Below are 14,472 nucleotides of genomic sequence, written 5' to 3'. Positions count from 1 at the left end.
TACACCTCGAGAGCTTTCCATATACACCAAGAACACCAAAATCCATTAAGCGATTTGCCCAATTTTTGTCCGGAAAGTTTTAGCCTATTTTCGATTTTTGGGCTAGATTTCTCGCAAACCGTGAACCCCACAAGAAAACCGAGAGTACCAAAGCGCTCCACTCATCGAGAGCTTCGAGGCAATATAAATTTCAAAATTTTTCGATACCGTTTTTCGGTGGGTCCCACAAAATTTTGTAGTATTTTTCCGAGCATTAAATGAGCTTAGAAAATTCTGTAAAAATTATATACTAACCCCCGTGTTGTGGGTTTCGTGTAGGTACTTTCAATTCTTGTAAATTCGATAGTTGCCTCAGTCTATGAATTTCCGGCCAGACAGACAGACTATCGAAAAAGTCTCGGATTGGGTCGAGATTTTGGTTACTCCACCATTGTCAGACGTTCCGAACGCGTTCCCGAGATCGAAATCGTCATAGGTAAACCCGAACCTTACTTTTTATTAATTTTCTAGTGCTTGAATGGGATTAAAAATTCATAAAATATTCGTGGTAGCTCAGAAAATTATGATTCTTTTTGCATTAGCTTAGTAATATTGCTAAGGATTGCGGGGTAAAGTTTTAGAATTTTTAGAGCTTATTTGGGTAGTTTTTGCAAAAAAGATCAATTATAAGGACTAAAGTGTAATTTTATATATTGTGATTGATGACTATTTGGATGGGCCTAGGAGGAGCTGTGTGATATGATTGAGTTGTGGGTGTATGGTTTGTGGATATAGAAGTGCGTTTTAAGCCCTTTTACAGGTTGAGTAGGTTCCAGGTATAGGGGAGACTCTGCCGAATTTTCGGCATGACTTAGGACATCGTTAGTCTTTTTCTTAGTTTATATTGAGTCAAATTTATTAAATGATTATAATAAAATTATCAGGTGAGCCGGTACAGCCTTTCTCTTCCGCCTAGCCACCACAGTGACTTCGGTTGAGTCTGTGAGTAAAATATTAATTTAATTGTAATTTCGATATTATTATATGTTCAAGCATGTCTATGCATCACTTATATGTATGTATCTATGTAGTTAAACACTAGGCACGTTTTACATTACATTTATAAATGTTGAAGTGCCATGGATGTTGTTTGTGGTGATTTGGAGCAGTGTGTGTACGTTGGCGTGCGTGTGGTATAGTGTTGGATATGGATAGGACGGGTAGACACGGCTTGAGATCTTTGCTGAGACCCGGTCCTTCGGGGTAGACACGGCTTGAGTTCTTCACTGGGACCCCGTATTAGTTTATTAAGCGAAGTCCAGCTTGAGATCTTCGCTGGCAGATGTTGGATTAAGAGGGCTGTATAGGGGATCAACTCCCATATATGTATTATTTGACAGTGTTGGGTGTGTGAGTACTCTAAATTGCCTTTTTGATGTGATTTGTATGAAAATTTATGACGATGTTGCATTCACTCTATAGGGTGCATTAGCTTTAGATAGCTATAGAGATTATGGTTAAAATTGATATTTTACTCTCTGAGTGGAATGCTCACTCCTGTTCATTATTTTTCTAGGCTACAGGAGATTTCTTGTTGAGTTCTAACCTGCCTCTCTCTCGCAGGTCGTCTATTAAAGTCTGTAGTATTTGTATAATTATGTTAACTCCTAGAATTTTGTATGTGTTAGAAATATTTATTTGGTTGGGTCTGTAATATAATTGTCATGTTGGACCTGTAAACTTATTAAATGCATGTATGGTTGGATTGGATGAGGGAGCCGAACTCCCATTTATTTTTATGATAATTTGATTATGAGGAGGGTGAGCTGAGCTCCCTAATTTATTATATATTGTGTTTACAGGTCGGGCGAGTCAAAAATTCCCCGTTAAAATGTCCATTTTATGGTCAGACTCTGTCCAGTTGAATTCTTGAAATTGGGCCCAAATAGGCTTTAGAGTTGGGTTGAGGAATAGTTCGGCTTACTACGAGCCTCGGGGGCTTTAGGTCGGCCCAGGTCCTAGTGCCGGTCCAGCCCATAGGTTGGGTCATGACATGTGGATTTCATATATTTATATTTTAAATTAATGATGAATCGAGTCTAAGTAAAAATTTTCCATTTGTTAATACCTTAAAAATATAATTGAGTTTTTACATACATCTGAATTACTTTCATAGTTATAATAAGAATTAAAAAGAGAAACTTGTTACGTAATCCATAATACTCATCACCATTTGAGCTTAGTCTTTTTATAAAAAATAAAAACATATAATTGAGATATATTTAATATTTATTACTAACCCTTTTTTTTTTAAAGAAAAGAACACACACTAACCGTTATATATGTACAAACCCACCAAATATATATATGTTTATTGGAACATGATCGGCAAATGATCACAAGGTCATAAAAAGAATGGGAAAAAGAAATAGAAAAGCAAGAAGGCACTTGTTGTATTCTTTTTAGTGGTCATTAGTGCAATAAAGCATTCAAAATGCAGACAATTTCTAAGGCATTACATTGCTTTTTCTCTTTTATTGTCTCATCCAAGACAGTTCCACACCTTAAACTTTTGAGAAGGAGCCCTAAAAAAGACAAAGTTTCCACCCTCTCTTATAGACTTTAGCAGTCTTTATTATAAAAAGAGAAAGCTATGTAGGAATTAATGGCTATTTTATCTATATGGTCACCACCTACACAAAGCTCTTCTTTCTATTTTAGAAGAGATTTTTTTTTTTTGATAAAATTAATGGAATTCTTGGACATGCAACATGCAAGCACAAGTGTATAATTGAACTCAAGACAAAGAAAAAGGTTGTTTGTAGAGTCATATGTATTATCAACCCTAAATAGCTACCACTTCTCTTGGATCTTTCAATCATCAATCATTTTCATGTCATAATTCATAGGACCATTAAATACATTAATAAGGTCTAAGTTAATTATATAAACAACAAATTATAAATAAAGTAAATTAAAAATAAAATAATTATAAAAGATACCCACAATTCGGCTTAATTATTAGAATAATTCGATTAAAAAAACTAATTACAAATCAAGTATGAATATTATTTTTTTTTAGCAATGCCACTTAAAAATGTATTTTAAAATAATATTACATCATATCAAAATGTTTAAAAAAGTATAATTTGAAATAACATTTTCTGAAGTGGTATCTCATCAATCATTTAAAATTAAATTTTCTAAAGTATCTGTCATAGCATGTCAGAGGATACAAAAATTGTTTAAAAAAGCACCATTTAAAATTATATTTTTTGAACTATTTGTCCCTTAAAACCTTGGGAATGCTTGAAGCTCAGAGAGTTTTTTCTTCGCCCATTGTTTTGTCTATTCTACAACTTTTTTTTTATATATAAATTTACCATAAGCAATGGTCTCTATCTAGTTATTGATAAAAATATTAGTAATATAAATAAAAATAATAATTTTTATTTTATTATTAATATAAATTGAATTTTTTAATTATTTGGAAACAAGTTTTTAAATACAACTTGTTGTGTTATACTTATTAATTCTATAATTATTTATCATATTAAATAAATATGAAAATATTTTTCATGTTGTCATTCCTTAATGAAAATTAAAAGATGAAAGGAATACTAAATAAATTTAGTTTGTGTAAATTTTAGTTATGTAAATTTGTAAATAATTTTTTACACCACGTTATTCTAATTATTAATCCTCATTAATCTATAATTTCTTTGTGAAAACTTGGATTAGCCATGTTATGGAGTTTGTTATCTTATTACAGAAAATAAATTATAATTTTCGCTAATTCTAAATTAATGATTTGGTTTACTATTCAGTTGAAAAATTCGATCCATAAAAACCAATCAAATAAAATTTTAAAAATTAAAAAAAAATCATTTAAAGTGGTTTGAAAATTAAAAAAAAAATGAATCATGTTGAATCAATTATTGGTCTAATTTTAATTTATTAATTAAAATCATTTTTTTAAATATACTAGTTAGAGAGTATTAAAAAATAATTAAAAATTAAATTTGATCAGTTTTAATTATAAAAATATTAAAATAATAAAATAATTTTTTTCCAAATTGCTCTTCTCAACAGCATCTAAAATGATACTTTTATTTAAAAAAGCAGTTTTAAACTCTAAAACTCAATGTCAAACAGGGCTATAATTGCTTGGTTCACTTTAATTTTTAAAATATTTATAATTCATAAAATAAAATTTTATTTTACAGTCTAGGTGAAAAATCAAGAGTTGAAACTTTCTTTTTTTTTTTTTCATAGTTTTGAAAGTGTAAAAAAAAATTCTCTGAAATTGATTTCATAGAATTTTTATGAAAAAATAAAAAAAAAAGCAATAGAAGAGCAGTCGAACAGTCAAAAAGAGAACGTGAAGTGTGTCGTGGAAGTTAATGAGAATGTTTGATTGTTGTCGTTTGAACACTTTTGTCGGATTTTTTTTTTTTATTAATCTAGAAGATCCATCTCTGTTTCGCTTTCACCATTAATAATTGTGAATGAAACTCGGTAATATTAAAATTACTTTTAAAATTATAAAATTACTTTTTTTTTTTATGGTGTTTTTGTGTGTTTCTTGCAGAAGTACTGATCCAAAAGGAACTTGTTCATCCGCCATGAGGTTATTGATTTTCAAGAAGAACTATGCGTTGCCTGGGCGCTTGCTTCTAGTTTAACCCGCGGGAGGGTGCACTAGATCCAATAAGGACAGGCATCTTAAGAGTCCCATAGTTAGTTTGACTGTTGACCGCTGACCCTCAAAGGCATAAAAGCAGTATAAACCATAGTTACCAGATTTGTCCACATCTCTTAAGTTCCGCGTTCCAGACCGCGAGTCTCAATTCGCAGGACAGCTGCGTCCCAAAACATTGGGAGACGCGATCTGAATAGTCAAATTCTAGCGAATCCATTTAATCAATACTCTGTCATTGTGAACACAAAATCAAAGGAAAACAAAATATATAGATGTAAGAAGGATAAAGATAATGAATTTAAAGAATTATAATTCAAAATTTCAAATGATTGATTTTCTCTATTTTTCTTCTCAGTGCAGTGAGCTTTAATTTCTATAGGTGCCAAATACTTTTTACCATTACTGGGAGAGCTTGGATGAAATGACCGAGACAGAATAATCAGTTCATAACCAACATAATCATCATGAAGTGAAAATCTAAACAAATCACCATTTAAAATGAGAAATGACGTGAAGAACAGAAGAAATTTATTGAGAGACCAAGCAACAAGAAAATAATTTTGAAAGATCAGAAACTTGAAAGTTGAATTGTTGATAATTGAAATGAAGAAGGCAAAAGCTTCTAGCAATCTAGTTTTGACGAAGATGGATCAACACTTTCTCAGTTTCTCTATCAATCTTTAGATGAGATGAGATGGAAAGCAGAGAAAGAGAAAGAGAAAGAGAAAGAGAAAGGCGTGGTTTTGAGGAAGATAAAGATGAATAATAGACTTGCGTACGGTACATGGAAACAACATGATGCTTAGAAACTTCTAGTAATTATTTTAAAAAAATATTTTATTTAGTTAGCTCCGAAATATTTTTTTAAATAACAAATGATATATTATATTGCGATTCCCATTTCTAAGATAATTAATAAATTTATATAATAAATTATTATTTATTTAAAAAAATAATATAAAAATAAAGTATTAATTAATTTATTTAAAAGTAAACAAATTATTATATCTATAATTTATTAATAAAATATATAAAATATAAATAAATTAGTAAATCAGTGAACTGATTAACATGTCTTAATTTTTTATAATATTTATATTAAATTTTAATAATTTATAAAAGACTATCATTTTATACTTAATGAATTCAAAATATTACTCAAATGTACAACATTATGAAAAAGTGAACCGATTAAGTTTATCCTTAAAGTACTTAAAAAATAATTAAGTAACGTATCGCGTTCTCGTTCTCGTACCATAAACCGTTGCATACCGCATTTCAAGTAACTATGGTATAAACTGTGGCCGTCAGCTCTCCCTGCAAATTGCCTGACCTGGTTGTTTTGTTTATGGAGGCCTTACCTTTATACGGTGGCTTACGTGGTGTTGAGCTTTCTTAATTGTTGTCTCCTTTTGAACACCAAACGGTTCCTTCCAGGCGACAATGGAAGGCTGACGGTGCTATAGTTGGTTATCTCATTATTTTCCGATAGCTCTAGAGTTTGAAATCAAGGGCCTTGGGCCATTGTATCTTGTAGAGCTAATTATTTTCTTTGAGCCCTTTTTTTTTTTTAATTTATATCCCGGTGACTATAAGCTTTTTATGTTGGATTAGTTTTAGAGGCCCTAATCTTGTGTTAAATTATTTTTAATGACAATACCTTTTATTAATAATAATAATAAAAAAATTTCATTATACTGAAAAAAAATAGTTGCCGGAACATGACAATTTTTTTTTTAAACCCTTAATCTTTAGGATAAATTAAAGCAATTGTTAATGTATACTTTTTATTAATTTGTACTTCTTTAATAATAAATTAAGTACTATTAATGACTTTTAAAGTAATAATATGAGTTCTTTTGTCGCTTTTTTTTCATTATTTCTCTTTTTCCTTTCTTTTTCTTTTTTTAATCTTTACTTTAAGTTGACCAATGACGAGTGTTTTTATCAATGACATTTTGTTCTTTTTTCTAATTTTTAAATTTTTTATTTTCTTTGATAATTGATTGAAATAGATTCTGAGCAAATTTTATCAAATTATTATCGATAGATTTTGAGTGAATAAACTCTCAATATTTGTCTTTATTGATAGATTTTGAGTGTATAATTTTATTGTGTTTTTCCCTTAAATTGACTTATTATATGTTTTTGTTTGTGATTTTTTTTTTAAAGAAAAATGCTTCACGTCGGGCAAATTAGCCTTTCAATAGAATATATATATTTAGAGGTTATTTCAATAGGATATATATATTTGGAGGTTATCTGATAGAGTTTATAAAAATATAATAAAGAAAAGATTTAAAGCGCACAATTCACTTATTAGCTTACCTATGTACTATGTTAATATCATCGAATTTTTCAAATTCTCTGTACTGTTTATTTTTTTTTTATAAATATTAATTTTATTTATGTAGAAATATAATATTTTAATTTATACTTTATTTATATATTTTTTTCTAATTAATGAAATATTTTTTCTTTCTATAAAAAAATTAATGATATTAAAATTATTTTCAGAACAGTCAAATTTTGAATTTAAATTTCAACAAAAACTAATTATATCAAAAAAATAAAATAATTTTTTTTCTTTTACTAAAATTTATAAAAATGATAATTGTTTCTGAACCCAATCCAACACGCCCTCGCCTGATGATCTCCCCAATGTTATGTGCTCCTTTCCGTCCCGAATTTTTATAGCTCGCCCTGTATGGTAATAATATATTATTATTATTATTATTATTATTATTATTATTATTAAAAATAAATTATTTCTATGTATTTATATATTTAAATATTAAAATTTTTTAAAAAATATAAGTATATTGTTAAAACATTTTTAACTTATAATTTATTTTTAATAAATTAATAAATTCATATTATATAATACTAAATTAAAATGAAAAAGTTAAAAAAAAAAAGGTCTTACAAGGAATTAGTACCAAATGCCACATGACTATATCCATTCCATTTCACCCATAGATAAAGATCTGACACACTGGAAATAAGGTAGCTCATCATCTTTCCTATTTTGTTTTTCATCTTCCGAAGCAACTAATATAGATAGAAGAGTTTGCCTGATAGTGCTATTGAAGGTTTAATTTAATTGCACTTGAGATCTAGTCTCAGTAGAAGCCAATTGCATAAAAAAAAAAATGTCAAATGAAAATTTTGAAGTTTTAACACATTACAATTTAACAAAAAAAAAAAAGAAAAAAAAAAGAAAAAGAAAGAATTATTAAACTCACTCGTTTTAGTATGATATATGTGTTCAATCAACTTATAGTGATCATAATGCAACCCCCAAATGCTAATCATTTCTAATATCGAGCAGAAGAATAGTTTGAAACCTTAGTTCATCTGAAAGCCTACACAGCTTGGAACATCAACGAACAAGAAACATACACTAATATAAATACACGAAAATCACCCGAACAAAGTAAGAAAAAACACGCATAATAGATCTTTCTATTTTACGTTTGGATCCTTCCCAAATCCCATCATAGCATGTGTTGCAAGCATCAATCCCCTGCGAATAATTTCTTTAAAACGGCCAACCACTGGGAACATACTTGTGTGTCGATTGCCAATGGGCTTCTTGTTCCACCTATAAACATTCGTGCAGAAATTATACACAAGCATATAATGAAGTAAAAGGAAGAGAACTCAGCTGGATTTAACAAATAAACCTGTGGAGCTGAAAATGATTCAAATAATATACAAGCTTTATAATCTAGACATGTAGTTTAAAGGATATCATACGGTTAGTAAAATATTTACCAAATATTTCAAGCTAATGTAAGTTGCACAAAGAATCCTAGAGACAAACCACTCTCAATTAAAAAGGCAGCATATCACATATATTTTGCTTAATCTGGAAATAAATATTATCAGTAGATCATTTCCTGTTCCCATTTAATATCAAATGCAGTCTTACGCATTCATTGATAAATTCTCATTAGCATCAATATGAAAACCATGCAATTTGAACCAAATGATAAGGTGCTGTAATTTCCAAATTTCACTTGTTCCAGTTGTCATGGAGAATATAATATATCTGCTATGAACCTGTACGTAGTGCCTCAAATGCAGGGGGGGAAAAAGACATTAAAGACACCTGTTTTATGACAAAAGATGAAAACTAAAGGTAAATCAGCCCCTCCTTTCACAAGCCCAACAGCATCCACATTCCATACTTCAGTTCTCCACCTTTCTTCAACTCCAGCCACCCCGATGTGTTTTAAAGCAGCAAAAAATATTTTGGGCATCATTTGTTCAGTTTGAAGAGCTTATTCTATTTTCTCTTTTGCAAATAAATGCAATATATTTGAGCCTGTTTCAATTATTTAGGTATTTACTTATTTTAAATTATTATAGATGATTAGATCCATAAAATTATGATGTTACTTAAGGGGCAATGTAATTGTTTATTATATAGTGTAAATAGTTGTAATTTTAGGTTTAAAATTTTCAAATTTATTTAAATAAATTAAGAATTCAATTAATACAAAGGAAAAGCGCTAAGGAAACATGTTTAAAAGTATTGAATAAATTATTGGTATATAGGATGTGGGTAAATTTTAATTTTTAAAACAAAATTATTGCATTTCTTAATTTTGAATTTTTTTAAATTTATGATTATAAAAGAAAAGTAATAAATGCTTCTTACTTGTATATCTACAGGAATAACGTATAAACCACGAGTCTTGCTCAAATTGTGTAAGTTCTGCTACATAATTGTTTGACATTTTCTATTTTTGGATTATTTTAATAAATAATTTTATAAATAAATCTAATACAAATTGATAACCTAAGTCATTTATTAGTACTTAAGTAACACTTCACTTAGCTATTAATAGTATTTATATTGCATATTTTCTTAAACTCTTAGATTAACAAGTCATTATAAGAACTTTTGAAAAAAAAAAAACATAGTATGATCCAATACAAACCAATACCGTCTGATTCAAAGCAATATCGTGAAAAAGCAACCAATAATTCAATTATTTAGGGCATCCAACTCTGAGGCAGTACATTCACACACACACACACACACACACACACACATATATATATATATATATATATATAAAGAAGTCAAAACTCATCTCAAATACATGATAGAGTGCTGCTTCAAACCAACAATTGTTAGAGATAATAAATTTCAGGGGCAATAGTTCATACCAATCTTCATGGCGAATGACTTTCCCATCCTCAACATACAGCTTGATGAGTGATACCATATTTATGCTTCTTCCCAAGAATATATAATGCTGTTTGTTGTCAATTAATATCTGAACTCAAATGCATAAAGCTTCAGATCTCTATATTAAGATTCAAATCCTGAAAAATTAAAAAGCGAAAATTTGAAAATACTACCCAGTGGTTTTGCGCTTTTACACTTCAGCAACAAAACTATTTCTTTCATTGAGTCAGTACCATGTGCTTTAAACCGCTAATTGATCCCATAGTTTCCATTAAAAATTCTGTCAGCCTGAATTAAAAAATAATTTTTCATATATAAAAAACCTAAAAACTTAAAATCGATCTCTATATCCTTATTCCTTTCCCCTTCCTCTCCTTCTCCCATTGCCAAACCCTGAACATTGATTCCTCTCTCCATGTCTTCTCTCGGTTTAACACCACCCATCTATTGCACCTCCATATCCACCAACATTGCATCTCCTCATATAACATTAACACCACCACTTCCTCCTTTGTTGAGATTACTATTTGCACTAGTGAATGGTGACGCCTTAATCTTCCAAGTCCTCGCTGCCGCTGTCTTGTCCTCTGTTACTATTCGATCTAAATAGATTATTTTCATTGCTGTATTCTCCTGTCTCCTCCCATTTCTCTCTCTCTCTCTCTCTCTCTTTGAGATTTCTTTCTTCTGCTACATATAATATCTACTTTTAGAACATCACAATTGATCAGTTTTCTAGTCAAATTTTCTTGAAAAATTTTTAAATTTTGTTTCTTCAAATGTGGAGGAGATTGATATTTGACCTCATAACTTCTTGCTTCCCCTAATTTTGTGGGTATCTTCTTCTGGTTTAAAGAATTCAGTAATATGGATCATTGGATTGTGCTTGGAAAAGTGTTGAGAGTAAGATTTTTGTTGATTCTGTGGCCTTTGATTATTGGGTGGAAAAAGAAATGATTTTCAGTTATGGTGCAAAAGATTATGAGGAAGACAAGGAAGGAAAGAGAAGGCTGAGTTTGTTTATCAAATATGTGGCTCTAGCCTTTGATTATCGGGTGGAAGAAGACCTTTTTTCAACGTTGGTTTGAAGAAAAAGACAAGAAGAACGAAGAGATAGAGGATGAAAGGATGCAGTTTGATTATCAAGTTGCACTTTTAAAATTTTATTCATTCAATTTATTGAATCAATTTATGAGAAACAATAATATTTTATTCTATATTGCCACCATGTCATTTTTCCGTTAAGGACTTCCCAACGGAATGAACCGCTAGGTATTGAATTGATAAAAAAATAAAATTTACGCCTTAAGTGTAAAAGCGTGAAACCACAGTATTTTTTGAAATTTCCCCAATTAAAAAAGACAACTTAAAGAAGCAAAGTTTCTCACCTCTTGCTTTCCAGGTGCCATTACATTTTCCTTGACACTATATTCAGTAATGCTGGATTCCTTAAAGACCTAAAAGGTATTTAAGAAACAAGAATAGATGAACAAATAAAAGATTATTGATACATGGTTTAGCAATGTCCTAAAGATATAATTGGTCTCCTAAATATAAAATCCCTTCACCTGACACCTTTCTATCAAATACTAGCTTAATGAGTTAAATTAACAGCATCAAAATACAGAAAGGAAAAGGCTAACATACAATATCATAATGTGCCTCAAGAAAAATCAGACAGCAACAAATACATTCAACCAAATAAGTTAACAAGGATTTTACACCTACCTAGCAAAACAATGCTATCTGTTTGGTTGAAATTGCATCACTTTGTTACAAACAAAAAATTTGACGTCGATGGTGTTAGTGAAGAGTTTATGGAGCAATGGGAAAAACACAAGAACAAGTTGAGGAAGCGATGTCCAGAACAACACATGCCCACCCCATGTACCAAAGGAACTTCCACGGGCCAGGCATGTCAAGCCAAGAAGCAGAGCGTGGAGATACAGAAAAGCACTCAGCCAGGCCATATGATTCCAGGCAACAACATGGCTCAGCTGTGTGATAGCAGATGCGAAGACCAGAAGACACAGTAGGCAACACGGCCATGCCATGTAATTTAGCACGGCCATGTTGACATCAGCGAAGGGAGTGCCAGTTCTTCCAGTATGTTACATGGCTACCCTAGGTAATTCCACATGGGCCATGTTTTGTCCCACCCAGAACGTCCAATTCTTCAATATTTTCCTTTTCCTATTTATATTAGATTTCCTGCTTTATTTAGGACTTTCTTGTTTTCCTAGTTTAGAGAAACCTATTCCTAATTAGTTTAGGACTATAAACTCTAAATAAACTCTCTTAATCTATGCATTTCAGTTTTAGCATTCATTCAATAAAAACTTTCTTATCAGATTTTCTCCAAACGCCAGTGTGTGTGTGTGTGTGAGGTTCTTGGTGCTTGCGTCTTCAAACCACTATATTTTTATGTTATAGTACTATATAGCTTATTTTCATGCTAGTCAAAATATTTTCAAAGAAGATCATCCTAATCAAATCTAAAAAAATAATTTGGAATAAGTGAAAATGGTATTACCCTGGAAAGTGAATAGAATGCTGATTTGATCTGCTTTACCCTGCTCAATCAACATAAATTTAATGAAACATCAAATGTAGAGGTACTCATTTTCACCAAAAGAAAAGAAGTGAAAAAATTGCAGCTTTAAGAACAATTGCAGAAGAGACTGCATAGTTTTTCCATAGGCAGCTAACAGAAAGCCATGGAAAGAAAAAGGTTTAAATTGAGTAGGACACACAATTTCAATGATAAGCAATTGTTGGGCCCGCCTCTGTCTGCAATATCATAAATTTTTGCTCTCCACATGTGCTCTACACAACGCTGCTGATAGTTTGTCTTTTTGTTTTTTTTTGGGCTAAAGTTCCATCCTAGAGTGCACAACATATTTTGCCACTTTGTTGGCAGAAATCTGATAGTTTCTAGGAGTTGAAATCAATCCTAGAGATGAAGTAGACACCCAGTTTTTTCAGCCATTATTGTGATTTCAGACTAAGGCTTTATATTTTTGTACCTATTGAGCACCTCTTAAGTGACAAGAAGTGGCTTCCTTTTCCCTTTTTTGTTTTTGGAGGCAATTTAATATTCGGACATGCCGAGTCTACTTTTTTGGATTTCACACGCACTAACTTCCTAAACAACTGCAGAACAAATTGCTGCTATATCTACTGCAGATAGATACATTCCCCCTTGCTTCACTTTCCATAAATAATCAAACCTAATAAAGAAAGAACAATTCTTTTTTTTTTTTTTTCCAGTCAACCATTCATTTCTTACAACTATTTAGAAAACCAACACATACCCTTGAGCACACATGAGAGGATCTTCAAAGGAAGCATTTGGGGCGTAGATTTCAAAGTCACGAGGTGTTGCACAAGATCCATATCTGAAACAATCAAGAAAAGAATTTTGATGAAAATAGTAAACTGATGAAAAAAAGAGTATTGAACTGAAGCAGAATTTTGATGAGTACATTAGTTCATTCTCCTCCCATTTAAGAAAAAAAAAATAGTCCAGGTACCCAAAAGGTTCATCTTCTTAATCACTTTTCAGCCATTTCCTCGTACCAAAACTAATTTACCCATTTAACATAACAACAATTGGTAACTGAAAAACCATAACAACAATTTTTTTTTTTTTTATCAAATGCAGCTAATTTGCACTCGCCATTTCTAAGTTTCTGAAGTATGAATCCCACAATTGAACTTAGAAACTGATCAATCAAATGGTGCATAAACCTAGTCCTGAGTCTTCATTAAAATCGACCCTATATTAATAGAAAAATTAAATAATTCCCACCACCATTTCAGTATCAGAACAATTAAATCTGAAATATGAGAGAAAAAAACTGACAAGTTGAGAATATGAGGAAGTATATCATCAGAGACGAGCTCTCTTGCAACATACTCGCAAGATTCCTTGGTAGAGCATTCCCTCATCCGATCCATTTTGTCTTGCATTATCTTCAAACCCATCAAAATAAATAAACAAATAAAATTATATAAGGAACGTACATAGACAAATTAGACAACTCACAACAAAACCAAATAATTATAACCAAGAAGAATGGAAGAAGAGAGAGCATTCAAAGTGGTTACCTCGAGAGATTTTCTGGGCGGCCAAACAGGTCAAAATTCGGCTGTGTAAACAGAGAGAGAAAGCGGAGCTTTTACAGTTTTTCCAGAGAAGAAGAAGAAGAAAAAGCAGAGTAACGGATAAGTGATGCTCCACTTGGCAAAAACCTGGCCGTTTGGCTTTTCTGTGGTTAGTTATCTTCTTCGCTTTCATTTCGTCGTTGTCAACAAAGTCGGTTGTTTCGCGTCTTTTCCCCGTCATTAAAATATATTTTTTTCTTTTTCACGCTGGGACATATTTTTTTGGGCTGGGCTCCGTCCTTAACCTAGAATTCAAAATTTGGTAAGAATTTAATTATTTTTTTATCAATTTTTACATTTAAAATAAAAAATTTTAATTTTTTTAATCTAAAAAAAATTATTTTTAAAAAATATAAATAAGCATAAAAATCTAGTTAAATTCTTTTCTTATAAATAATTTTATTTTTATACTAAATTTATT

At 30.6% G+C, this 14,472-nt stretch overlaps 1 protein-coding gene across 3 annotated transcripts; it reads right to left on the bottom strand.

The window, feature by feature from the left end:
- Positions 1 to 7,913: 7,913 nt before the first annotated feature.
- Positions 7,914 to 14,161, bottom strand: LOC110667475 (uncharacterized). 3 transcript variants are annotated; one of them, XM_021828328.2, is made up of 7 exons: positions 13,995 to 14,161; positions 13,804 to 13,859; positions 13,199 to 13,282; positions 12,418 to 12,457; positions 11,273 to 11,341; positions 9,863 to 9,972; positions 7,914 to 8,285 (listed from the first exon to the last, which is right to left on the bottom strand). In XM_021828328.2, the coding sequence occupies exons 2-7, from the start codon at positions 13,854 to 13,856 to the stop codon at positions 8,147 to 8,149; spliced, it is 495 nt and encodes a 164-aa protein (XP_021684020.1). In that variant the 5' UTR covers positions 13,857 to 13,859; positions 13,995 to 14,161; the 3' UTR covers positions 7,914 to 8,146. The 3 variants fall into 3 exon arrangements, with proteins under 3 accessions (XP_021684020.1, XP_021684019.2, XP_021684021.2); XM_021828327.2 differs by having other exon boundaries at positions 13,750 to 13,859; positions 13,995 to 14,160; XM_021828329.2 differs by lacking the exon at positions 11,273 to 11,341 and having other exon boundaries at positions 13,750 to 13,859; positions 13,995 to 14,160.
- Positions 14,162 to 14,472: the final 311 nt, after the last annotated feature.

This window comes from Hevea brasiliensis, chromosome 14 (genome assembly GCF_030052815.1).
Source record: "Hevea brasiliensis isolate MT/VB/25A 57/8 chromosome 14, ASM3005281v1, whole genome shotgun sequence".
Lineage (NCBI taxonomy): Eukaryota > Viridiplantae > Streptophyta > Magnoliopsida > Malpighiales > Euphorbiaceae > Hevea > Hevea brasiliensis.
This window is presented reverse-complemented; position numbering and strand designations above follow the sequence as displayed.

What these genes read in the sequence shown, in the direction of transcription:
- LOC110667475 (XM_021828327.2), bottom strand. Translation starts at nt 13,856, where the DNA reads ATGCAAGACAAAATGGATCGGATGAGGGAATGCTCTACCAAGGAATCT. An exon ending in TGGCACCTGGAAAGCAAGAG is followed by an intron (nt 9,973 to 11,272) that starts GTGAGAAACTTT and finishes ATTTGAGTTCAG; the next exon opens with ATATTAATTGACAACAAACA. An exon ending in GTCATTCGCCATGAAGATTG is followed by an intron (nt 8,286 to 9,862) that starts GTATGAACTATT and finishes GAATGTTTATAG; the next exon opens with GTGGAACAAGAAGCCCATTG.